This window comes from Salvelinus fontinalis, chromosome 1 (assembly GCF_029448725.1).
Source record: "Salvelinus fontinalis isolate EN_2023a chromosome 1, ASM2944872v1, whole genome shotgun sequence".
NCBI classification, from domain to species: domain Eukaryota; kingdom Metazoa; phylum Chordata; class Actinopteri; order Salmoniformes; family Salmonidae; genus Salvelinus; species Salvelinus fontinalis.
In genome coordinates, this window is record NC_074665.1 from 97346733 (window position 1) to 97373137 (window position 26405).

General features: G+C 45.1%; 1 protein-coding gene across 5 annotated transcripts in view; it reads left to right on the forward strand.

Moving 5' to 3' along the window:
• LOC129864836 (ABC transporter G family member 20-like) overlaps nt 1-23848 on the forward strand; it is a 61779-nt gene extending 37931 nt beyond the window's left edge. For all 5 annotated transcript variants that reach the window (XM_055937129.1, XM_055937122.1, XM_055937135.1 and 2 more), the window contains exons 9-20: nt 1387-1483; nt 1783-1951; nt 3194-3294; nt 6659-6729; nt 7126-7175; nt 8261-8317; nt 8749-8819; nt 12071-12159; nt 13207-13310; nt 14555-14714; nt 15573-15677; nt 18383-23848. In XM_055937129.1, coding sequence (XP_055793104.1) covers nt 1387-1483; nt 1783-1951; nt 3194-3294; nt 6659-6729; nt 7126-7175; nt 8261-8317; nt 8749-8819; nt 12071-12159; nt 13207-13310; nt 14555-14714; nt 15573-15677; nt 18383-18489 — 1181 coding nt within the window. In that variant the 3' untranslated portion in view covers nt 18490-23848. The remainder of the gene's footprint in view (nt 1-1386; nt 1484-1782; nt 1952-3193; nt 3295-6658; nt 6730-7125; nt 7176-8260; nt 8318-8748; nt 8820-12070; nt 12160-13206; nt 13311-14554; nt 14715-15572; nt 15678-18382) is intronic.
• The last annotated feature ends 2557 nt before the right edge of the window (nt 23849-26405 follow it).

A 26405-nucleotide genomic window follows, 5' to 3' on the forward strand; every position in this document is an offset into this window, starting at 1 on the left:
TAAATGTAGGGTTGTATGGACACTACACTGGATATACTCAGGTAAATGTAGGGTTGTGTAGACACTACACTGTATACTCAGGTAAATGTAGGGTTGTATGGACACTACACTGTATATACTCAGGTAAATGTAGGGTTGTATGGACACTACACTGTATATACTCAGGTAAATGTAGGGTTGTATGGACACTACACTGTATATACTCAGGTAAATGTAGGGTTGTATGGACACTACACTGTATATACTCAGGTAAATGTAGGGTTGTATGGACACTACACTGGATATACTCAGGTAAATGTAGGGTTGTGTAGACACTACACTGTATACTCAGGTAAATGTAGGGTTGTGTAGACACTACACTGTATACTCAGGTAAATGTAGGGTTGTGTGGACACTACACTGTATATACTCAGGTAAATGTAGGGTTGTATGGACACTACACTGTATACTCAGGTAAATGTAGGGCTGTATGGACACTACACTGTATATACTCAGGTAAATGTAGGGTTGTGTGGACACTACACTGTATATACTCAGGTAAATGTAGGGTTGTGTGGACACTACACTGTATATACTCAGGTAAATGTAGGGTTGTATGGACACTACACTGTATATACTCAGGTAAATGTAGGGTTGTATGGACACTACACTGTATATACTCAGGTAAATGTAGGGTTGTATAGACACTACACTGTATATACTCAGGTAAATGTAGGGTTGTATGGACACTACACTGTATATACTCAGGTAAATGTAGGGTTGTATGGACACTACACTGTATATACTCCGGTAAATGTAGGGTTGTGTGGACACTACACTGTATATACTCAGGTAAATGTTGGGTTGTATGGACACTACACTGGATATACTCAGGTAAATGTAGGGTTGTATGGACACTACACTGTATATACTCAGGTAAATGTAGGGTTGTGTGGACACTACACTGTATATACTCAGGTAAATGTAGGGTTGTGTGGACACTACACTGTATATACTCAGGTAAATGTAGGGTTGTATGGACACTACACTGTATATACTCAGGTAAACGTAGGGTTGTGTGGACACTACACTGTATATACTCAGGTAAACGTAGGGTTGTGTGGACACTACACTGTATATACTCAGGTAAATGTAGGGTTGTATGGACACTACACTGTATATACTCAGGTAAACGTAGGGTTGTGTGGACACTACACTGTATATACTCAGGTAAATGTAGGGTTGTATGGACACTACACTGTAGACGAACATTGTTGAACATTGCTGCTTAAACTGTGTGTGTGTGTGTGTGTGTGTGTGTGTGTGTGTGTGTGTGTGTGTGTGTGTGTGTGTGTGTGTGTGTGTGTGTGTGTGTGTGTGTGTGTGTGTGTGTGTGTGTGTGTGTAGCGGACTGGAAGGTACGAGTCAGGCATGTGATGCCAAAGTGGAGGAACATCGCAGCTCTGATGATTAAGACCATGGTGCGGATGAAGAGAATGCCCGGGTGAGGATGATGATGGTGGTGGTAGTGATGGTGATGGTGATAGTGATTTTGGTGGTGGTGATGATGAAGGGGGGTGATGGTGGTGGTGGTGGTGGGGGGGTGATGAAGGGTGGTAGTGCTAATGGTAGTGGTGGTGATGATGATGAAGGCTGATGGTGTTTATGAGGATGATAACAATTATAATGATGGTGAGGATGATAATGAGGAGGAGGCAGAGGATGATGACGAAGAGGAGTAGTAGTAGAATGAGCATGAAAGATTTCCAATAGTATTTGACCCAGTGTCTGGTATCTGTCCAGGTCCCTGTGTTTCCAGTTCCTGCTGCCAGTCATCCAGATCTCTCTCATGTGTCTGTGTATCGGAGGAGATCCCAAAGAAATACAGGTGGCTGTGGTCAACAATGAGACCTCCTCCAGCTCCTTCAGCCAATCCCTGCTCTCCTTCCTGGACAACTCCAGCGTGCAACAGGTACTGGACCAATCAACTGGGTGGCATTCATTATTGCATACCGTTGCAAAGCGTTTTGCCACGGAATAGGAAAAACAAGCGTTTCTTATTGGACAAGTTCAGGTTGTCCCTCCCTGTTTCAATCTGGAGGCAAACTAAATGTTTGTTCGGTATTATGGGGTCAGACAGAGTTTGTTGTGGAGGAGGGGCACGACCTAAAAGAGGAAGTAACAAGAGTTTCACTCTACACTCACTACCTGTTTACCTCTAGGAAGCTGGTTTCACTTCTGCGCTGCTCTTTATCCAAGAACACGTTCATGTGCTGTGTGTCTGTACAGAAACAAGCCAAGCAAAAGCACTTTCAGAGCGAACTCCATAATTCACCTTTAAAAGGTGTGTTTTGTTATTACAGTACGGTGAAACAGTTTGAGTATCTACCACACTGTCCTCCTGGTCAAAATCCAGTGAGCAAAATGATGTCTAAAAGACGTATAGAGTACCACGTTATGAGTCATAATACCCATAAAACCTAGCTGTCAAACAGGGAATTGGTTCCCATCATTTTTCCACCATTCATTTATTACCATAGGGGATTTCAGAAACACTTAAAATAAGGGCTGTGTTTCGTGTATTCTTACCCTGGTGTGACGTTTTGATAACCGTGTAAATCTCTTTAGGACTTTCAATTTTTTTTAAACCTTTATTTAAACAAGGTGCATTTTATCAATACATTCGTCTTGGTTTTTTCTTTTGTTGTTGTTGTTGTTTTGACTGTGATATGTGATTGTTTATCTACATTAGTTGAATGCTCTGACTGAAAGTCTCTCTGGATAAGAGCGTCTGCTGAATTACCAACATGTAAATCTGAACATTATTCTAATGAGCTGCACCCCCCGAATAAAGACCACATTTGGGTGTTCCCAACCGGACCAAATCTTAACCAATCATAATGTCTGTTTCACAGTACAGTAGGGTACAGTGCAGTGCTGTACAGTACACTTTTTTGGGACCAAATTGAGGCTGGACCGGATGTTTTTGGACGTTGAAATTAAGGCCGGTACAGAGGTGACCAGAAAACGTTGTCTGTGGTCGTTGAAATCAAAGCCAGGGCGGACAGACCAAATTTCAACGTCTTTTCAGCATCAATGGACAAAGGCATTGGACCATGCTCACTGGGAAGTAGTCCACTAGATGGAGGAATAGGGTGTAATTTAAGACCTAGCTATAGTCACTGATGGTGTCCCCTGTCCCTCCCTGCCCTAGGTGAACCTGTCCCATGCTGAGGCTTTTGCAGGGGCCTATAACGGAGAGTACTGGGGCGTCATCGGGTTTGGAAAGAATTTTACCAGCTACCTGACCAAGAGGTGAGTCCTACCTCTGGACCTGTCTCTTGTCTTGTCTCATCTTCTTCCCTTGTTCTTCTGTTCTCCTCTCTTCTCTTCTGTTCTCTTCTGTTCTCCTCTCTTCTCTTCTGTTCTCCTCTCTTCTCTTCTGTTCTCTTCTGTTCTCCTCTCTTCTCTTCTGTTCTCTTCTGTTCTCCTCTCTTCTCTTCTGTTCTCCTCTCTTCTCTTCTGTTCTCTTCTGTTCTCCTCTCTTCTCTTCTGTTCTCTTCTGTTCTCCTCTCTTCTCTTCTGTTCTCCTCTCTTCTCTTCTGTTCTCTTCTGTTCTCCTCTCTTCTCTTCTGTTCTCTTCTGTTCTCCTCTCTTCTCTTCTGTTCTCTTCTGTTCTCCTCTCTTCTCTTCTGTTCTCCTCTCTTCTCTTCTGTTCTCTTCTGTTCTCCTCTCTTCTCTTCTGTTCTCTTCTGTTCTCCTCTCTTCTCTTCTGTTCTCTTCTCCCCTTGTTTTTCTGTTCTCTTCTTCCCTTGTTCTTCTGTTCTCCTCTCTTCTCTTCTGTTCTCTTCTGTTCTCCTCTCTTCTCTTCTGTTCTCTTCTCCCCTTGTTTTTCTGTTCTCTTCTCCCCTTGTTCTTCTATTCTCCTCTCTTCTCTTCTGTTCTCTTCTCCCCTTCACTCTAAAACACTGTCAATAACCAGGTTCCATCCACAGGTCATACATATACAAAATTCTTTTTTATCATGACAGTTGTGATGAAAACAGTTAGCAGACAGATAATTTGTTCATTCGACATGGTGGGACCTTTTTGTGTCTGTAAAATGCACAAATATTGATATAATAACCATCATATCGAAGTCAACTTGAAGTCATGCGATGACATGTTGTGTGGTCCTCCCACTACGACTCAGGAAACCATGCAGCTTATTAGACTACAGATGAAACATGTTGTGTGGTCCTCCCACTACGACTCAGGTTTTCCCACACAGTTTTCCCACACAGCCTACCCACACAGCCTACCCACACAGCCTACCCACACAGCCTACCCACACAGCCTACCCACACTGTATCTGTGAGCTGTTGCCTAGAGCGCACCTGCCAGGACCAGATTAGACACATTTGCGATTTAACTCAACAGTTTCTGCGACAAAACTATGCGATGGAAACACATTGAACTTCACAAGATTTTATTTCGATACATGGAAACTAGGTCATCATGGACTGACTTTCATCCCCAACAAGTCCGTTTGGTGGAATCACACCACTTGTGGGAGATATTAACTTCTTTATACGGATTTTAGGATTATTCACATGACGATCTGTCGCCAATTGGACGTAAACCGAGCTATTGACTTGTAATGCTGTTGGTTAAGTCCACCATTATAAAACCAAGGTGTAAACCGAGCTATTGACTTGTAATGCTGTTGGTTAAGTCCACCATTATAAAACCAAGGTGTAAACAGAGCTATTGACTTGTAATGCTGTTGGTTAAGTCCACCATTATAAAACCAAGGTCATTGTCCAGATTCTTCTCAATGGAAACATGTGCATCTTCAAGTGGCAAATGTGACTGACAAAAAGCATTCCGTTGGATAACATGGATACAAAACATGACAAAGCAAAAACAGGTTTTTAGAAATGTTTGCAAGTTTATAAATGTAAAAAACGGATACCATATTTACATAGGTATTCAGACCCTTTTTGCTATGAGACTCAAAATTTAACTCAGGTGCATCCTGTTTCCATTGATCATCCTTGAGATGTTTCTACAACTTGATTGGAGTCCACCTGTGGTAAATTTAATTGATTGGACATGATTTGGAAAGGCACACACCTGTCTATATAAGGTCCCACAGTTGACAGTGCATGTCAGAGGAAAAACCAAGCCATGACACAGGATGGTGTTGAGGCACAGATCTGGGGAAGGACACCAAAACATTTCTGCAGCATTGAAGGTCCCCAAGAACACAATGGCCTCCATCATTCTTAAATGGAAGAAGTTTGGAACCACAAATACTCTTCCTAGAGCTGGCTGCCTGGCCAAACTGAGCAATCGGGGGAGAAGGGCCTTGGTCAGAGAGGTGACCAAGAACCTGATGGTCACTCTGACAGAGCTCGAGAGTTCCTCTGTGGAGAGGGGAGAACTTTCCGGGACAATCATCTCTGCATCATTCCCCCAATCAGGCCTTTGTGGTAGAGTGGCCAGACGGAAGCCAACCCTCAGTAAAAGGCACATGACAGCCCACTTTCAGTTTCCCAAAAGGCACCTAAAGAACTCTCAGACAATGAGAAACAAGATTCTCCGGACTGATGAAACCAAGATTGAACTCTTTGGCCTGAATGCCAAGCGTCTCATCTGGAGGAAACCTAGCACCATCCCTACGGTGAAGCATGGTGGTGGCAGCATCATGTCTTTCAGCGGCAGGGACTGGGAGACTAGTCAGGATTGAGGGAAAGATGAACAGAGCAAAGTACAGAGAAATCCTTGATGAAAACCTGCTCCAGAGCGCTCAGGACATCAGACTGTGGCGACGGTTCACCTTCCAACAGGACAACGACCCTAAGCACACAGCCATTTGCAAAAATGTGTGTTTTTGCTTTGTCATTATGGGGTAGTGTGAGTAGATTGATGTGGGGAAAAAATATTTAATCAATTTTTCGATAAGGCTGTAACTTAACAACATGTGGAAAAAGAGAAGGGGTCTGAATACATTCCCAATGCACTGTATTCCAGGAAGGCATGTAATGTTGCCAAGCAATAAAGTACTCATGTCTGTTCTGTGGTGTGTGTTGTATTATACAGGATCCTTACTGTATCATGTCTGCTCTGTGGTGTGTATTGTGTTATACAGGATCCTTACTGTATCATGTCTCTGTGGTGTGTGTTGTGTTATACAGGATCCTTACTGTATCATGTCTCTGTGGTGTGTGTTGTATTATACAGGATCCTTACTGTATCATGTCTCTGTGGTGTGTGTTGTATTATACAGGATCCTTACTGTATCATGTCTCTGTGTTGTGTTATACAGGATCCTTACTGTATCATGTTTGCTCTGTGGTGTGTTGTGTTATACAGGATCCTTACTGTATCATGTCTCTGTGGTGTGTGTTGTATTATACAGGATCCTTACTGTATCATGTCTCTGTGGTGTGTTGTGTTATACAGGATCCTTACTGTATCATGTTTGCTCTGTGGTGTGTTGTGTTATACAGGATCCTTACTGTATCATGTCTCTGTGGTGTGTGTTGTGTTATACAGGATCCTTACTGTATCATGTTTGCTCTGTGGTGTGTTGTGTTATACAGGATCCTTACTGTATCATGTCTCTGTGGTGTGTGTTGTGTTATACAGGATCCTTACTGTATCATGTCTCTGTGGTGTGTGTTGTGTTATACAGGATGGTCCAGCGCCAGGTCTCTAAGGAGGTAGTGGATGGAGGGTCAGTGCACGTCTGGTTGGACCTGACCAGTAAGCTCTCACTCCGCAGTCTGTTGGCGTGTGACAATGTGTGAAAGAATTCACCCTCAGAGAGACTAGAGTAGAATTAGAATACAATACAATACAATACAATACAATACAATACAATACAATACAATACAATACAATACAATACAATACAATGGAATAGAATAGATACGTTGTCTGTGAAAATGGCCACTAGGTGGTAGTGTAACTGTGTGGGTCTTCTGAATGATGGTTTATCTCCCAAATGATGGAGATTGGAAAAGGCATTTTAATGATGATTAATCTTGAGACATTTTTTTTATATTTATTAAATTGATCAATCAAAAGTGTTTTTTCAAGCGATAATAGACTTGATAATGATGCCATTGTTTTCACCTCGTAGTGTGTTTTTGTCACCAGATCAACAGATCGCCATGATGCTTCAGAAGAAACTAGCCGATGCCTTTGAGGTACAACCAGAGTTCCCTGTGGTTTCCTCCCTGCAGATCTACCTGCTCTTTCTTCAATGTGAACGTAGACTTATTGGCGCCGTCTGGCTTTCAAAACCTTATACAGAGGATATCTTTATCTAGTGTAATACACACTGACTGCATGGCAGCAGGGTCTTTCTCTCTTCTCCTCATCTGGACTGATCTAAAAACACCATGGATGAAAGTAACAAGGCAAATCAATGCCTACTGGAAACGCTTTCAACCTGTCCAGTTCTTTTTTACATCAGTGCAGATTAATGAAACGTGACGAGGTGAGGAAGTAGCTTGTTCAGACTGTTGAGATGCAGCCCAGCTGTTGAAGTAGCTTGTTCAGACTGTTGAGATGCAGCCCAGCTGTTGAAGTAGCTTGTTCAGACTGTTGAGATGCAGCCCAGCTGTTGAAGTAGCTTGTTCAGACTGTTGAGATGCAGCCCAGCTGTTGAAGTAGCTTGTTCAGACTGTTGAGATGCAGCCCAGCTGTTGAAGTAGCTTGTTCAGACTGTTGAGATGCAGCCCAGCTGTTGAAGTAGCTTGTTCAGACTGTTGAGATGCAGCCCAGCTGTTGAAGTAGCTTGTTCAGACTGTTGAGATGCAGCCCAGCTGTTGAAGTAGCTTGTTCATACTGTTGAGATGCAGCCCAGCTGTTGAAGTAGCTTGTTCAGACTGTTGAGATGCAGCCCAGCTGTTAATGTAGCTTGTTCAGACTGTTGAGATGCAGCCCAGCTGTTGAAGTAGCTTGTTCAGACTGTTGAGATGCAGCCCAGCTGTTGAAGTAGCTTGTTCAGACTGTTGAGATGCAGCCCAGCTGTTGAAGTAGCTTGTTCAGACTGTTGAGATGCAGCCCAGCTGTTGAAGTAGCTTGTTCAGACTGTTGAGATGCAGCCCAGCTGTTGAAGTAGCTTGTTCAGACTGTTGAGGTGCAGCCCAGCTGTTGAAGTAGCTTGTTCAGACTGTTGAGATGCAGCCCAGCTGTTGAAGTAGCTTGTTCAGACTGTTGAGATGCAGCCCAGCTGTTGATAAAGATACATCCAGTAGTGAAGTGAAACATTCTGTTCCCTCCTCAGGACTTCGTCCAGTATAAGATGGGGAGCATGTCTTACCTGGTCTCTCTTCCTGTCAAGGTAGGACAACAATAAACCCTTAAAACCCTGACTGCACCCTTAAAGGCACCCTATTCCCATAAGGCTCTGGTCAAAAGTAGTGCACTATGTAGGGAATAGGGTGCTATTTGGGTATCACACTCTGTTGATAATATTTTGCCATCCACATCCACTAGCCTTGATGCTAACCTGGCTTCCTTATGCTATAGCAACATGTTGTTGTCTTGCCAAGACCATTGATTCTGACGAGGGCCATTGACGGCCGAAACGTCATGATTTTAACTCAAATTAGATTAAGTATGAAGTGTTTTATTGTGAGCGAGAGTCGCACATATTCCTTCTGAAGGACTGTGATGTAGCCTGCATTATTGAATGTATAACCGTGTATACACGGTGTACTGGGAGGAAAATATTCAACTGACTCTTTCTCTTTGTCCCGTATCTCTTTCCAGTTTGAGGAGCCCATCTATGGCAGCATGGACTCAGACTTCACCACGTTTGTGACACCAGGAGCCGTTCTGAGGTAGAGATTCAGTCTGAACCTAGTCAGCTTTACTGAGACAAAGATGATAATCTGTTTAAGATACTGTATGTCTTATGGTTTCCCTCCTGGTAGAGGTTCAGTCTGAACCTAGTCAGCTTTACTGAGACAAAGATGATAATCTGTTAAGATACTGTATGTCTTATGGTTTCCCTCCTCGTAGAGGTTCAGTCTGAACATAGTCAGCTTTACTGAGACAAAGATGATAATCTGTTAAGATACTGTATGTTTTATGGTTTCCCTCCTCGTAGAGATTCAGTCTGAACATAGTCAGCTTTACTGAGACAAAGATGATAATCTGTTAAGATACTGTATGTCTTATGGTTTCCCTCCTCGGAGAGATTCAGTCTGAACCTAGTCAGCTTTACTGAGACAAAGATGATAATCTGTTTAAGATACTGTATGTCTTATGGTTTCCCTCCTGGTAGAGGTTCAGTCTGAACCTAGTCAGCTTTACTGAGACAAAGATGATAATCTGTTAAGATACTGTATGTCTTATGGTTTCCCTCCTCGTAGAGGTTCAGTCTGAACATAGTCAGCTTTACTGAGACAAAGATGATAATCTGTTAAGATACTGTATGTTTTATGGTTTCCCTCCTCGTAGAGATTCAGTCTGAACATAGTCAGCTTTACTGAGACAAAGATGATAATCTGTTAAGATACTGTATGTCTTATGGTTTCCCTCCTCGGAGAGATTCAGTCTGAACCTAGTCAGCTTTACTGAGACAAAGATGATAATCTGTTTAAGATACTGTATGTCTTATGGTTTCCCTCCTGGTAGAGGTTCAGTCTGAACCTAGTCAGCTTTACTGAGACAAAGATGATAATCTGTTAAGATACTGTATGTCTTATGGTTTCCCTCCTCGGAGAGATTCAGTCTGAACCTAGTCAGCTTTACTGAGACAAAGATGATAATCTGTTAAAATACTGTATGTCTTATGGTTTCCCTCCTGGTAGAGGTTCAGTCTGAACATAGTCAGCTTTACTGAGACAAAGATGTAGTTCTCTCTTTATCCTCTCTTTTCCTCCTTTCCTTGTCTCTCCTATTTCCCTTCTGTCTCTCCTATTTCCCTTTTCTCTCTCCCCCCTCCCTTCTCCCCCCCTTCTCTCTCCCCCCCCTTCTCTCTCTCTCCCTGTCCCTTCTCTCTCTCCCCCCTCCCTTCTCTCTCTCTCCCCCTCCCTTCTCTCTCTCTCCCCCTCCCTTCTCTCTCTCTCCCCCCTCCCTTCTCTCTCTCTCCCCCTCCCTTCTCTCTCTCTCCCCCTCCCTTCTCTCTCTCTCCCTCCTCCCTTCTCTCTCTCTCCCTCATCCCTTCTCTCTCTCTCCCTCATCCCTTCTCTCTCTCTCTCCCTTCTCTCTCCCTCCTCCCTTCTCTCTCCCCCCTCCCTTCTCTCTCTCTCCCCCTCCCTTCTCTCTCTCTCCCCCTCCCTTCTCTCTCTCTCCCCCCTCCCTTCTCTCTCTCCCCCTCCCTTCTCTCTCTCTCCCCCCTCCCTTCTCTCTCTCCCCCTCCCTTCTCTCTCTCCCCCTCCCTTCTCTCTCTCCCCCCTCCCTTCTCTCTCTCTCCCCCCTCCCTTCTCTCTCTCTCCCCCTCCCTTCTCTCTCTCTCCCCCTCCATTCTCTCTCTCCCCCATCCTCCCTTCTCTCTCCCTCCTCCCTTCTCTCTCTCTCTCCCCCCTCCCTTCTCTCTCTCTCTCCCCCTCCCTTCTCTCTCTCCCCCTCCCTTCTCTCTCTCACCCCTCCCTTCTCTCTCTCCCCCCCTCCCTTCTCTCTCTCCCCCCTCCCTTCTCTCTCTCCCCTCCCTTCTCTCTCTCCCCCCTCCCTTCTCTCTCTCCCCCTCCCTTCTCTCTCCCCCCTCCCTTCTCTCTCTCCCCCTCCCTTCTCTCTCTCCCCCCTCCCTTCTCTCTCTCCCCCTCCCTTCTCTCTCCCCCCTCCCTTCTCTCTCTCCCCCTCCCTTCTCTCTCTCTCCCCTCCCTTCTCTCTCTCTCCCCCTCCCTTCTCTCTCTCTCTCCCCCCTCCCTTCTCTCTCTCTCCCTCCTCCCTTCTCTCTCTCTCCCCCCTCCCTTCTCTCTCTCCCCCCTCCCTTCTCTCTCTACCCCCTCCCTTCTCTCTCTACCCCCTCCCTTCTCTCTCTCCTCCCTCCCTTCTCTCTCTCCTCCCTCCCTTCTCTCTCTCCCCCTCCCTTCTCTCTCTCCACCCTCCCTTCTCTCCCTCCTCCCTCCCTTCTCTCTCTCCCCCTCCCTTCTCTCTCTCCCCCCTCCCTTCTCTCTCTCCCCCCTCCCTTCTCTCCCCCCCTTCTCTCTCTCTCCCCCCTCCCTTCTATCTCTCCCCCTCCCTTCTCTCTCTCCCCCTCCCTTCTCTCTCTCCCCCCTCCCTTCTCTCTCTACCCCCTCCCTTCTCTCTCTCCCCCTCCCTTCTCTCTCTCCTCCCTCCCTTCTCTCTCTCCCCCTCCCTTCTCTCTCTCCCCCTCCCTTCTCTCCCCCCTTCTATCTCTCCCCCTCCCTTCTGCTCTCTCTCCCCCTCCCTTCTCTCTCTCCTCCCTCCCTTCTCTCTCTCCCCCTCCCTTCTCTCCCCCCTTCTCTCTCTCCCCCCTCCCTTCTGCTCTCTCTCCCCCCTCCCTTCTCTCTCTCCCCCCTCCCTTCTCTCCCCCCCCCCTCCCTTCTCTCCCCCCCTTCTCTCTCTCCCCCTCCCTTCTCTCTCTCTCTCCCCCCCTTCTCTCTCTCCCCCTCCCTTCTCTCTCTCTCTCCCCCTCCCTTCTCTCTCTCCCCCTCCCTTCTCTCTCTCCTCCCTCCCTTCTCTCTCTCCCCCTCCCTTCTCTCTCTCCCCCCTCCCTTCTCTCTCTCTCCCCCTCCCTTCTCTCTCTCCTCCCTCCCTTCTCTCTCCCCCCTCCCTTCTCTCCCCCCCTTCTCTCTCTCCCCCCTCCCTTCTCTCTCTCCCCCCTCCCTTCTCTCTCTCCCCCTCCCTTCTCTCTCTCCCCCTTCTCTCTATCTCACCCTCCCTTCTCTCTCTCCCCCCTCCCTTCTCTCCCCCCCTTCTCTCTCTCCCCCCTCCCTTCTCTCTCTTCCCCCTCCCTTCTCTCTCTCTCCCCCTCCCTTCTCTCTCTCTCCCCCCCTTCTCTCTCCCCCCTCCCTTCTGCTCTCTCTCCCCCCTCCCTTCTCTCTCTCCCCCTTTCTCTATCCCACCCTCCCTTCTCTCTGTCACCCTCCCTTCTCCCTCATTCTCCCCTCTCTCTACACAGCATCACTTTCTACCTGGCAGTGGGCTTGACGGCTCTGTCCTTCGTGATAGAGAGGAAGGAGGGACTAATGGACAGGTGCTGGGTTGCAGGTAAGAGGTCAAAGTTCATTAAGTGGATAACAATCTGTTCCAAATGGCACCCTATATCCTATTTAGTGCGCTACTGTTGACGAGGGCCCAAGTGTCCCCAATGCCACCCTGTTCTCTATATAGCGCACCGGTCAAAAGTAGTGCACTATATAACCCAGGGATATTCAACTCTTACCCTACTGGTTTTCTGTTCTACCTGATCATTAATATCAGCCACCTGGTGTCCCAGGTCTAAACCTGTCCCTCATCAGAGGGGAACAATGACAAAACACAGTGGAACTGGCTTGGATATAGGGAATGTGGTTCCATTTGTGATGCATTGACAGTTGTGGTCATTATCTATGTAGTGACCAGTACAGACCACTAGGGGGAGGTGGATTATCCTGACCAATAATCAGAAGATCTGGTTAAATCACCATGGGCCAGTTTGTCAGAACATTAAATGATCTTCTCCCGACCTTACTCTTCCTTTTCTCCTGTCTCACTATTCTCTCCCTCTCTCTCTCTCTCTCCCTCCCTTTCTCCTCTCTCCTCTATTTCACTCTCTCCTTCGTTCTCTCTCTCTCTCGCTGTCTCATCTCTCTCCCTCCCATTCTTCTCTTTCCTGTATTTCACTCTCTCCTTCGTTCTCTGTCTCCTCTCTCTCTCTCCCTCCCTTTCTCCTCTCCTCTCCTCTATTTCATTCTCCCTCTCTCTCTCCCTCTCTCTCTCTCCCTTTCTCCTTCCTCTATTTCACTCTCCCTCTCTCTCTCTCTCCCTTTCTCCTCTCCTCTATTTCACTCTCCTTCGTTCTCTCTCTCTGTCTCCTCTCTCTCTCCCTCCCTTTCTCCTCTCCTCTATTTCACTCTCGCTCTCCCTCTCTCTCTCTCTCCCTTTCTCCTCTCTCCTCTATTTCACTCTCCCTCTCTCTCGCTCTCCCTGTCTCCTCTCTCTCCCGCCCTTTCTCCTCTCCTCTATTTCACTCTCTCCTTCGTTCTCTCTCTCTCCCTCCCTTTCTCCTCTCCTCTATTTCACTCTCTCCTTCATTCTCTCTATCTCTCTCTCCAGGTGTTAGTTCGTTGGAGACTGTGCTGGCCCATCTCATCTCCCAGCTGTTTGTCATCAGCATCCAGGTCATTCTACTACTGCTCTTAATGCTGCTCGTCTTCAAGGTAACACACACACACACACACGTAGACACACACACACAAGCACACAGACACACACACACACACACACATACACAGCAGCCTCCATCCGTCTTCATCAGCAAGGCTTATCATGACTCCTGAATGATTGAACATCCCTGTCTCATGTTCACATCCCTGTTCCACTGGTGCTGTACACACACTGAGCAGCACGGTGTGACTGTGGAGATGTATATATGTGTTCTACACACACTGAGCAGCACAGTGTGACTGTGGAGATGTATATATTGTGGAGTGTTAGGGAATATGGGTGATAGTCAGGCAGAGATGTTGACTTGTAATGCAGAGTTGACTTCAAAAGCTCCTCTGTGACTGCAGAATATGAGTTCTGGCTTGACTACTACAATACTACACGGTACGGTACACTGCACTACCTTATGTAGTGGTGCCACACCTCCATCTAGTGGTCACTTGGTGCTATTACTGCACTGATACTGTAAATTGAGAAATAGTTCAGAAAAAGGGGAAGCAGGTCAAGTTGAATTAGTAAAATGTTAAAGGGACGTTCTGCGTTTTCCACATGTGTTTTATTTATAAATGACTGATAAACACCCATGTCTTTTTGAAGAATATAAATCCTCTTAAGGATCAATGTCACGCTTCTCCTTTATAGCATGATACTGTATTTATTCTATATAACGTTGCAATCATTTATAGCTTTTAAATAGGCACATTCTTTTCTCCTCTACCCTGGAATTGGTTATATATTTTTTTACCATAAACCTAAATATAATCTGGCAGCGTAATTACATTTAAAAAGGTTTCTTCAACAGTGTGTTAGAAAAATGAAAGATTTGCCCCCAGGTCTGGATCGGTCAACAGAAGAATAGAAACTTCAGACTCCATTGATTGTCAATAGGCACGTGGATGGAACTGTTGTTGGGTGACTTTTAGCATTAATTGTTTGGTGTGAGACACTTTATTTACCTTTATTTAACTAGGCAAGTCAGTTAAGAACAAATTCTTATTTTCAAGGACGGCCTACCGGGAACAGTGGGTTAACTGCCTTGTTCAGGGGCAGAATGACAGATTTGTACCTTGTCAGCTCAGGGGATTTGAACTTGCAACCTTTCGGTTACTAGTCCAACACTCTAACCACTAGGCTACCCTGCTGTCACTCAGTCCAAAGAGGTGTCTGGAGAATATATTTCTATTCTTACCAGTACCTGAGTCCATCATATCATATCTCTCTCCCTCCCTCCCTCCAGATCCCTAATGAGGGGAGCCTGGTGTTGGTTATAGCTCTGATCGGGCTGCAGGGTGTGACTGGCATCTCCTTTGGTCTGGTCATCTCATCTGCCATCGATGATGAACAGAATGCCAACCAGGCTGCCCTGGGTGTCTTCTACCCCAACCTCATCGTCAGTGGTACGTCACACACGCTAGCACACACACACACACGCTAGCACGCACACACACCAAACCTGGGTTCAAATACATGTTGCCTGAATCAATTTCTGTTGAAAGTATTTGAAAGTATTTTCAAATGATTTCCTATAAATAGCCTACTATTTGCAAGTTTTTTCAAAAACTATTTTAAAATGCCTCGGTTAAATGCATGGGAGTGTTTGAGTATTTTCAGCTAATTGTCTTATCAAATAGAAAATATCTAAATTATTTTAAATGTCTTTGAAAGTAATTCACATACCCTAAATAGTATTTGAACCCAGGTCTTACACACACACAAGGACGCACGCTAGCACACACACACACACACACACACACACACACACACACACACACACACACACACACACACACAAACCTCAGTAGTATTTTATGGGGGAGTCCCTTTGTAAATCTACAATATTAGCTCTTACATGTTCTCACAATGAAGTTTAATAAAATGTTATTCAGTTAAATTCCAGTTCAGTTCTTACAACTCTTTCTCTGTCAGACTCTCTCTTTCTCTAAGTCTCTCTCTTTCTCTGATCGACTCTCTCTTTCTCTAAGTCTCTCTCTTTCTCTAAGTCTCTCTCTTTCTCTGACAGACTCTCTCTTTCTCTAAGTCTCTCTCTCTTTCTCTGACACTCTCTTTCTCTAAGTCTCGCTCTTTCTCTATGTCTCTCTCTCTTTCTCTTTCTCTAAGTCTCTCTCTTTCTCTGACACCCTCTTTCTCTAAGTCTCTCTCTCTTTCTCTATGTCTCTCTCTCTTTCTCTGTCTCTCTCTTTCTCTAAGTCTCTCTCTGTTTCTCTAAGTCTCTCTCTTTCCTCCTCTCTCTACAGGTATAATCTGGCCTGTGGAGTGCATCCCCTATCCACTACGTTACATCAGTCTGGCCCTGCCCCAGACCTACGCTTCTGAAGCCCTGCGATGCATCATGTACAGAGGTAACACACACACACACGTTATCCAATAGCAATTAGCTACACAACACAGTACATTGAAGCTTATATCCAGTCTGCACCGAGTTGTGGCATCAGCCCTAAACACACACACACACACACACACATGTGTTACCTGAGACTTTAGACACCTTATTCGTCCGGAATCAGCAGGGAAGTGTTCTAAATGATTCACAATGCCAGTAGTCACACAGTGTTCTAAATGATTCACAATGCCAGTAGTCACACTGTTCTAAATGATTCACAATGCCAGTAGTCAGACGGTGTTCTAAATGATTCGCAATGCCAGTAGTCATGCGGTGTTCTAAATGATTCACAATGCCAGTAGTCACGCTGTGTTCTAAATGATTCACAATGCCAGTAGTCGCACGGTGTTCTAAATGAATCACAATGCCAGTAGTCACATGGTGTTCTAAATGATTCACAATGTCAGTAGTCACAGTGTTCTAAATGATTCACAATGCCAGTAGTCACACAGTGTTCTAAATGATACACAATGCCAGTAGTCACACAGTGTTCTAAATGATACACAATGTCAGTAGTCACAGTGTTCTAAATGGTTCACAATGCCAGTAGTCAGACAGTGTTCTAAATGATTCACAATGCCAGTAGTCACACAGTGTTCTAAATTATTCACAATGTCAGTAGTCACAGTGTTCTAAATGATTCACAATGCCAGTAGTCACACAGTGTTCTAAATGATTCACAATGTCAGTAGTCACAGTGTTCTAAATGATTCACAATGCCAGTAGTCACACAGTGTTCTAAATGATACACAATGTCAGTAGTCACAGTGTTCTAAATGGTTCACAATGCCAGTAGTCAGACAGTGTTTTAAATGATTCACAATGCCAGTAGTCACACAGTGTTCTAAATTATTCACAATGCCAGTAGTCACACAGTGTTCTAAATGATTCACAATGCCAGTAGTCACACACTGTTCTAAATGATTCACAATGCCAGTAGTCAGACGGTGTTCTAAATGATTCGCAATGCCAGTAGTCATGCGGTGTTCTAAATGATTCACAATGCCAGTAGTCACGCTGTGTTCTAAATGATTCACAATGCCAGTAGTCGCACGGTGTTCTAAATGAATCACAATGCCAGTAGTCACATGGTGCTCTAAATGATTCACAATGTCAGTAGTCACAGTGTTCTAAATGATTCACAATGCCAGTAGTCACACAGTGTTCTAAATGATACACAATGCCAGTAGTCACACAGTGTTCTAAATGATACACAATGTCAGTAGTCACAGTGTTCTAAATGGTTCACAATGCCAGTAGTCAGACAGTGTTCTAAATGATTCACAATGCCAGTAGTCACACAGTGTTCTAAATTATTCACAATGTCAGTAGTCACAGTGTTCTAAATGATTCACAATGCCAGTAGTCACACAGTGTTCTAAATGATTCACAATGTCAGTAGTCACAGTGTTCTAAATGATTCACAATGCCAGTAGTCACACAGTGTTCTAAATGATACACAATGTCAGTAGTCACAGTGTTCTAAATGGTTCACAATGCCAGTAGTCAGACAGTGTTTTAAATGATTCACAATGCCAGTAGTCACACAGTGTTCTAAATTATTCACAATGCCAGTAGTCACACAGTGTTCTAAATGATTCACAATGCCAGTAGTCACACAGTGTTCTAAATGATACACAATGCCAGTAGTCACACAGTGTTCTAAATGATTCACAGTGTCAGTAGTCACACAGTGTTCTAAATGGTTCACAATGCCAGTAGTCAGACAGTGTTCTAAATGATACACAATGCCAGTAGTCACACAGTGTTCTAAATTATTCACAGTGTCAGTAGTCACAGTGTTCTAAATGATACACAATGCCAGTAGTCACAGTGTTCTAAATGGTTCACAATGCCAGTAGTCACACAGTGTTCTAAATTATTCACAATGCCAGTAGTCACACAGTGTTCTAAATGGTTCACAATGCCAGTAGTCACACAGTGTTCTAAATGATTCACAATGCCAGTAGTCACACAGTGTTCTAAATGGTTCACAATGCCAGTAGTCACACAGTGTTCTAAATGGTTCACAATGCCAGTAGTCACACAGTGTTCTAAATGATTCACAATGCCAGTAGTCACACAGTGTTCTAAATGGTTCACAATGCCAGTAGTCACAGTGTTCTAAATGATTCACAATGCCAGTAGTCACACAGTGTTCTAAATGATACACAATGCCAGTAGTCACACAGTGTTCTAAATGATTCACAATGCCAGTAGTCACACAGTGTTCTAAATGATTCACAATGCCAGTAGTCAGACAGTGTTCTAAATTATTCACAATGCCAGTAGTCACACAGTGTTCTAAATGATACACAATGCCAGTAGTCACACAGTGTTCTAAATGATTCACAATGCCAGTAGTCACACAGTGTTCTAAATGATTCACAATGCCAGTAGTCAGACAGTGTTCTAAATGATTCACAATGCCAGTAGTCACACAGTGTTCTAAATGATTCACAATGCCAGTAGTCAGACAGACACACGTGGCTTAGTCATAGGCTTCTAGTGGAGGACAGATATCCTGTCTGTCTGTCTGTCTGTCTGTCTGTCTGTCTGTCTGTCTGTCTGTCTGTCTCATCTTCACGTCACAGTAGGACCTGAGCTTCCAAGTCAAACTGACACAACACACACACACATCATGTGATGACGTCTCTCCCTCAGGCTGGGGTCTCTCCAGGATGATGGTGTGGCGAGGCTTCGCTGTCACCCTGGGCTGGAACACTTTCTTCCTCATCCTGGCCACCGTCATCCTCAAGCTGAGGACCTGAGACGTCTACCCGGGGGGGGGGGGGGCATCCTAGTCTCAGGATGTCTGTGTCGGGGGACACTGTGCTTTAAGGGAGAAAGTGCTGGTATTCCAGAGTTCCTCTTGTAGACAGACCCACACCCACACCGACACGCACAATCACACACCCTCCTCCCCCCTCCTGCTTGTCAACTCAAAGTAGCTAACCCTGAGAACCAGAGTCTATGGGTGAAGGACTACTAGGTGAGGTGAATCATTCCAAATCTTGCAGGTAGAAATCTACTTCACAGAAAGGATAGCGTTCGCTATTCCATTTAGAGAGTTGTGGCTGCTCTTTTATGTTGTCGTCTTTCAAGCTGCAATGCTTTGAATGTTTCAGCCGCCTGAATCTGCCCTGCAGCAATGTTTCTCAACCCAGTTGTTTTACATACAGCCCAGCTAGCACATTTGGTTCCTTTGAAGTTGAAGGAACGTATGTTTTTGGTTTCACATTGGTTGTGGGAAGGAAGCCATAGTTTCCTGACCGGTAAAACTGAAAGTTCTTCAAACATTCTGAGAAGAGAAGTTCCAAGAACAAGCAAAATTGTCACGTCTTACTTCTCGGAACTATTTCAGAACATTCCCAATGTCAAACCAGTTGGAGAACATTACCAAAATGTAAATGAAATGTAGCTATATTTGTACTTATATGAAACGTTGAAATACATAATGTAATGAAATACCAAAATACGTTGTTTTTTTTGTCATTAAATGTGCTGAGAATGTTCCAGAGCCAAGCAACTATCCTTCACCATTCCCAAGAAGTTGTGGGAAGATTGTATGCTAAATAACCATAGAACAACCACTCTCTCACCAAGTTCTAAGTAACATATGGTTCTCAGAACGTTATGTGCTTGCTGGGAGTATTGTCTGATTCACAGGGCCGGGCAAAGCTGTACTGGGCTGGCGTGGTTATGCGTCCACCATAGTTGCTGAAAGCATGTTGGAAAGGATAACGTGAAGATAAAATATCAGAGCCAGTACGGTTCAGGTCGTTGCTATAGTGTGAATCAGACATCAGTCAAACGGCTGGTGGACCCGGGGAACTGAGGTTGAGAAACACTGCAGAGTAGAAGTACTGATCTGGGGTCAGGTCCTCCCTGTCCATAATAATAATGTATTATGATGCAAACGGCTAAACTGATCCTAGATCAACACCCTTACTCTGAGACGCTTGATAAATAGGGTCCCTGATCACCGTCATGTGTTATCTGGTCCGGAACACACCGTACACAGTACAGGTTATTATAGGCCTGAGGCATGTTTCACTTGGACCATCTGTTCTGAACATAACAATGCATTGATTGGAGGTTTATATTTAGAATTGCTGTTGACGTTTTATGAATAACCTCTTCTACAGTATAGGTTGACTGTATTTACACAAATGATAGAGAGATATATTATACTATATATTTCATATTTTTTGAGGGAACTGTGTGTAAAAAAAGGAAATACAATTTGAATGTTTTTGTATTGTGGTGTTACTGGATAGAGCTCTTCCTCGCTACTGACGCCTGGGTAAAGAATGGCCACGACAACAAGGACTGCCGTTTGACGGACGTTTTACTGAAGGATGTTCTCTGATGATGGGAATTCACGTTCTGGTGTCGACACCGGCTCTGTCCAGGCGCTCGGCCCGGCTCTGTCCAGGCGCTCGGCCCGGCTCTGTCCAGGCGCTCGGCCCGGCTCTGTCCAGGCGCTCGGCCCGGCTCTGTCCAGGCGCTCGGCCCGGCTCTGTCCAGGCGCTCGGCCACAGAACGATGTCCACGTCCGTGCGATTAGCATGCGAGCAAACCTCCCAACTAACTGTGGGAAAACCAAACAACTGGCTAACCTCATCATGGCACGCCCACTAACCAATGAGCGACTATCAGACGGTGGACATTAGAACCCACGGGGAGAACAAGGAGCTATGTCATCTGCACTACAGTATGGATAGACGTGTATTTTGATGAACTGAAATGCTAAACTCAATGTTTGTCCTCTGCTATTTCCAGGGGCCTCTGGGTCTGAATTAATAAAGCACAGTGGAAGTGCTGATCTAGGATCAGTTTTGCCATTTAGATCATAATGAATAAGATTACATGGACAGGAGGGGACCTGATCCTAGACCAGCTCACCAACTCTGAGGTTATTTGTGGATATGAGCTCTGGTCTCTGGTCTGTATTTTGTTCTGTTTTGCTTCCTGTTGCCTGTTTTGACAGGAAGTGGTGACCCTGTCTCTATTGGTTACCAGGTGATCTAACCTCGCAGTATTGGCTTGCTGCTGAAGTAGCCTTGGCTTCTGGTTATTGGTGGAATTCTGTATTGCTGGAGTCTGTTTTGTGCCTGTGCTTGCAGCATACCCCTTATAAAAAAAGGCAGTTTGATTGATTGTCCTGATGGTGATTGCATGGGGCTTGTCCCGTCGTGGTTGACTGTTCTGTCAGTGATCGTGTTGATTTGTTTGTTTATTGGGATCCCCGTTATCTTTTGCAGAAGCAGCAGCTACTCTTCCTGGGGTCCACAAAAAACACAAAACATGACAAGTAACAAAACACTGATACACTGATAGACAAGGACAGTCACACACATTTAAAATACAATAATATACAACAACGTGTGTGTGTGTGTGTGTGTGTGTTACCTGAGAAGGTCATCAGCTTTTAATTACTTTTGTCTTCCCATCACCCCCCTGCTGCTGGACAGAGTGGTGGCTGCTGGGTAAAACCCTTGGACATGTACAATAGCAAAGAGTATCCAGTCAGTTCTGTTTCAATACCATCTCTCCAGCATGTCCATTCATTGGGTTTTATTACTGCTGGTACTATAATGTATTATTCCATATGTGAAAACAAAGTGTCCAACAACAGATATTGAAGTCTCTTAACTTCCCTGGACGGGATCAATCAATTTCTCTGATCCAATGGGAGCTCTCTATATATTTCAGAGTTTCTATTGGGTTGTGGGTATGATTGACAGCTGCTCATGGTATTCTGGGGGTTCTGAGATTTCATATCTTGTATTTCTAGTGTCCATCCTCCAAGTCGTGCCATTGACCACTATTACTGAATGAGAAATATGTTTACACGCATTGAACCGACAAAGTGCTGATGACTTGAACCGACAAAGGCTGAAAATAGCTCACGGCAGAAGGAGCTAGTTCACGTCACTCTGTTGTTTATAAATATTATTATAGAGAAGTTACCATGTTAAGTTATGAAGTTAAAGCATCTACACCAGCATGTGTGTTACTGTATGAACCAGAATTGATTGATGTTTTCTGCAGAATTGTGAATTTTAGACCGTAAGGCAACTTATCAAGGTGACTGCAGAAGTTACATTTACTGTGCTTCCCAAATGGCACCCTATTCCCTACATAGTGCACTATTTTTTTGACCAAACCCCTATGGGCTCTGGTCAAAAGTAGTGCACTGTATAGGGAATAGGGTGTCATTTGTGGTGCGTTCTTAAACGTTCTTGTTTAACGTGGCATATTTATACTTCTACCTCCTCTATGTTCCCCCCAAAGGGCCTTTTATATATGTATCCATACCAGACCTGGCTTCAAATACTATTTAGAATCTTTCAAATACTTTGATCCTTTGCTTTTAGCCTGTCTGGAATGTGAGATGGGCGGGGTTTGCAGTTTGCAAATATTCTATTGGTTCCATTGTGCCAGGCAAACATGATCAAGCCCAGCTAAAGGATTTTAAGTTACTGTATTTTGAATATACTGAACAAAAATAAGCTCAAGAAGTGTTGGTCCTATGTTTTATGAGCTGAAATAAAAGTTCCCAGAAATGTTCCATACGCACAAAAAGCTTATTTCTCTCAAATTTTGTTCACAATTTTTTTTACATCCTAGTTAGTGAGCATTACTCTTTTGTCAAGATAATCAATCCACCTGACAGGTGTGGCATATCAAGAAGCTGAATAAACAGCATGATCATTACACAGGTACACCTTGTGCTGGGGACAATAAAAGGCCACTCTAAAATGTTCAGTTTTGCCACAGATGTCTCAAGTTTTGAGAGAGCGTGCAATTGGCATGCTGACTGCAGGAATCTCCTCTAAAGCTGTTGTCAGAGAATTGAATGTTAATTTCTCTACCATAAGCCGCCTCCAATGTCATTTTAGAGAATTTGGCATTACGTCCAACCGGCCTCACAACCACAGACCATGTGTAACCACGCCAGCCCAGGACCTCCACATCCGGCTTCTTCACCTGCGGGATCGTCTGAGACCAGCCACCTGGACAGCTGATGAAACTGGGTTTGCACAACCAAAGAATTTGTGCACAAACTGTCGGAAACCGTCTCAGGGTAGATCATCAGTATGCTCGTCGTCCTCACCAGGGTCTTGACCTGACTGCAGTTTGGCGTCATAACCCACTTTTGTGGGTAAATGCTCACCTTCAATGGCCACTGGCACAATGGAGAAGTGTGCTCTTCACAGGTGTATCCTGGTTTCAACTATACAGGACAGATAGCAGACAGCGTGTATGGCTTTGTGTGGGTGAGCAGTTTGCTGTCAACGTTGTGAACAGAGTTCCCCATTGTGGCGGGGGGTTATAGTTTGGGCAGGCCTAAGCTACGGACAACAAACACAACTGCATTTATTGATTGCAATTTGAATCCACAGAGACACCCTGATGAGATCCTGAGGCCCATTGTCATGTCATTAATCCGCCGTCATCACCTCATGTTTCAGCATGATAATGCGCGGCCCCATGTCTCAGGGATCTGTACACAACTCCTGGAAGCTGAAAATGTTCCAGTTCTCCCATGGCCTGCATACTCACCAGACATCTCACCCCCTATTGAGCATCTTTGGGATGTGTGTTCCAGTTCCTGCCAACATTCATCAACTTCCCCCAGCCATGGAAGAGGAGTGGGACAACATTCATCAACTTCCCCCAGCCATGGAAGAGGAGTGGGATAACATTCCTCTGGCCACAGTCAACAGCCTGATCAACTCTATGTGAAGGAGATGTGTCACGCTGTACGAGGCAAACGATGGTCACACCAGATACTGACAGGTTTTCTGATCCACACCCTTACTTTTTTAAAGGTATCTGTGACCAACAGATGCATATCTGTATTCCCAGTCATGTGAAATCCATAGATTAGTGTCTAATTTATTTATTTCAATTGACTGATTTCCTCATATGAACTGTAACTCTGTGAAATCATTGAAATTGTTGCATGTTGCGTTTATGTTTTTGTTCAGTGTAGTGTTGGAACCCAGGTCTGATCCATACTCCTCTGTGACATCATGTGACATCATGTATATGCTGTGACAGCAAACATGCTCTGAAATACTCTTCATGTCTCTCAAACAATAAAACCTTCATGAGTAACGTGTCTTTGGTTGGGTTGTTTTTCCTGCTGATGGTGGTCTACTGACTCATGTTGCATGCTTTATACCTGGGGGTGTTTCTCAGTCAGGTGTAGTCACATACATGGTTTATACCTGGGGGTGTTTCTCAGTGAGGGTGTAGTCACATACATGGTTTATACCTGGGGGTGTTTCTCAGTCAGGTGTAGTCACATACATGGTTTATACCTGGGGGCGTTTCACAGTCAGGTGTAGTCACATACATGGTTTATACCTGGGGGTGTTTCTCAGCCAGGTGTAGTCACATGCATGGTTTGTACCTGGGGCGTTTCTCAGTCAGGTGTAGTCACATACATGGTTTATACCTGGGGGTGTTTCTCAGTCAGGTGTAGTCACATACATGGTTTATACCTGGGGGTGTTTCTCAGTCAGGGTTTAGTCACATACATGGTTTATACCTGGGGGCGTTTCTGTCAGGTGTAGTCACATACATGGTTTATACCTGGGGGCGTTTCTCAGTCAGGTGTAGTCACATACATGGTTTATACCTTGGGGCGTTTCTCAGTCAGGGTTTAGTCACATGCATGGTTTATACCTGGGGGTGTTTCTCAGTCAGGTGTAGTCACATACATGGTTTATACCTGGGGGTGTTTCTCAGTCAGGGTTTAGTCACATGCATGGTTTATACCTGGGGACGTTTCTCAGTCAGGTGTAGTCACATACATGGTTTATACCTGGGGGCGTTTCTCAGTCAGGGTTTAGTCACATACATGGTTTATACCTGGGGGCGTTTCTCAGTCAGGGTTTAGTCACATGCATGGTTTATACCTGGGGGCGTTTCTCAGTCAGGTGTAGTCACATACATGGTTTATACCTGGGGGCGTTTCTCAGTCAGGGTTTAGTCACATACATGGTTTATACCTGGGGGCGTTTCTCAGTCAGGGTGTAGTCACATACATGGTTTATACCTGGGGGCGTTTCTCAGTCAGGGTTTTAGTCACATGCATGGTTTATACCTGGGGGCGTTTCTCAGTCAGGGTGTAGTCACCTGCATGGTTTATACCTGGGGGCGTTTCTCAGTCAGTCCCAATCTCCCCTCCCTCCTCCTCCCCGTCCATCGTCCTCCTCCCCGCCCTCCTCCCTGTCCTACTCCCCATCCTCCTCCCCGTCCTCCTCCCCATCTCCCCGCCCTCCTCCCCATCCCTCTCCCCGTCCATCGTCCTCCTCCCCATGTCCCCGCCCTCCTCCCCATCCTTCTCCTCGTCCATCGTCCTCCTCCCTATCTCCCCGTCCTCCTCCCCATATCCAGTCCGTCTCATCTCACCTCCATTACAGCTGCTATTAGCATTTCAAGGAGGGGACTCAGCGAGGGAGCATGGCTTTTAATCAGCTCTGTTTACTTAAAGAACCTCACCTCTCTCAAAACACCAGGGTAATATTCATTAGGGCCCACTGTAGCAAAACGTTTCAAAATTATGTGCAACAGAAAACAAAATTGTGGGTTTCTTACGGGCCTCCCGAATGGCACAGCGGTCTAAGGCAACTCCTTAAAAGAAGCAGTGAGGCGTCACTACAGATCCGGGTTCGATCCTGGGCTGTGTCGCAGCCGGCTGCGACCGGGAAACCCATGAGGCGGCGCACAATTGACCCAGCGTCATCCGGGTTATGGGAGGGTTTGGCCGGCAGGGATATCCTTGTCCCATCGCGCTTTAGAGACTCCTGTGGCGGGCCGGGCGCATGCACCCTGACACGGTCGGCATTTGGACAGTGTTTCCTCTGACAAATTGGTGCGGCTGGCTTCTGGCAGTGTGTCAAGAAGCAGTGTGGCTTGGCAGGGTCGTGTTTCGGAGGACGCACGGCTCTCGACCTTCGCCTCTCCCAAGTCGGTACAGGAGTTGCAGCAATAGGACAAGACTAGCTACCAATTGGTTTTCACGAAAAAGGGGTCAAATGTTTTTATAATAATATTATTGTTATTGGACAATTTCAGGCAGTCCCTGTCTGTTTGTAAACTTTTCTTTGGTGCCTAATGAGCCTTCAAAAGGTTATTTGGTAACTAATTTTGACCTGGTTTGATCTGATTCAAATTTAGATTTTGATCAGTGTTTCCGTTGATATCTGATGGTATTGATCTGTGTTGTTTCCGTTGATGTCTGATGGTATTGATCTGTGTTGTTTCTGTTGATGTCTGATGGTATTGATCTGTGTTGTTTCTGTTGATGTCTGATGGTATTGATCTGTGTTGTCTCTGTTGATGTCTGATAGTATTGATCTGTGTTGTCTCTGTTGATGTCTGATGGTATTGATCTGTGTTGTTGATGTCTGATGGTATTGATCTGTGTTGTCTCTGTTGATGTCTGATGGTATTGATCTGTGCTGTTGATGTCTGATAGTATTGATCTGTGTTGTTGATGTCTGATGGTATTGATCTGTGTTGTTTCTGTTGGTGTCTGATAGTATTGATCTGTGTTGTTTCTGTTGGTGTCTGATGGTATTGATCTGTGTTGTTGATGTCTGATGGTATTGATCTGTGTTGTTTCCGTTGATGTCTGATGGTATTGATCTGTGTTGTTGATGTC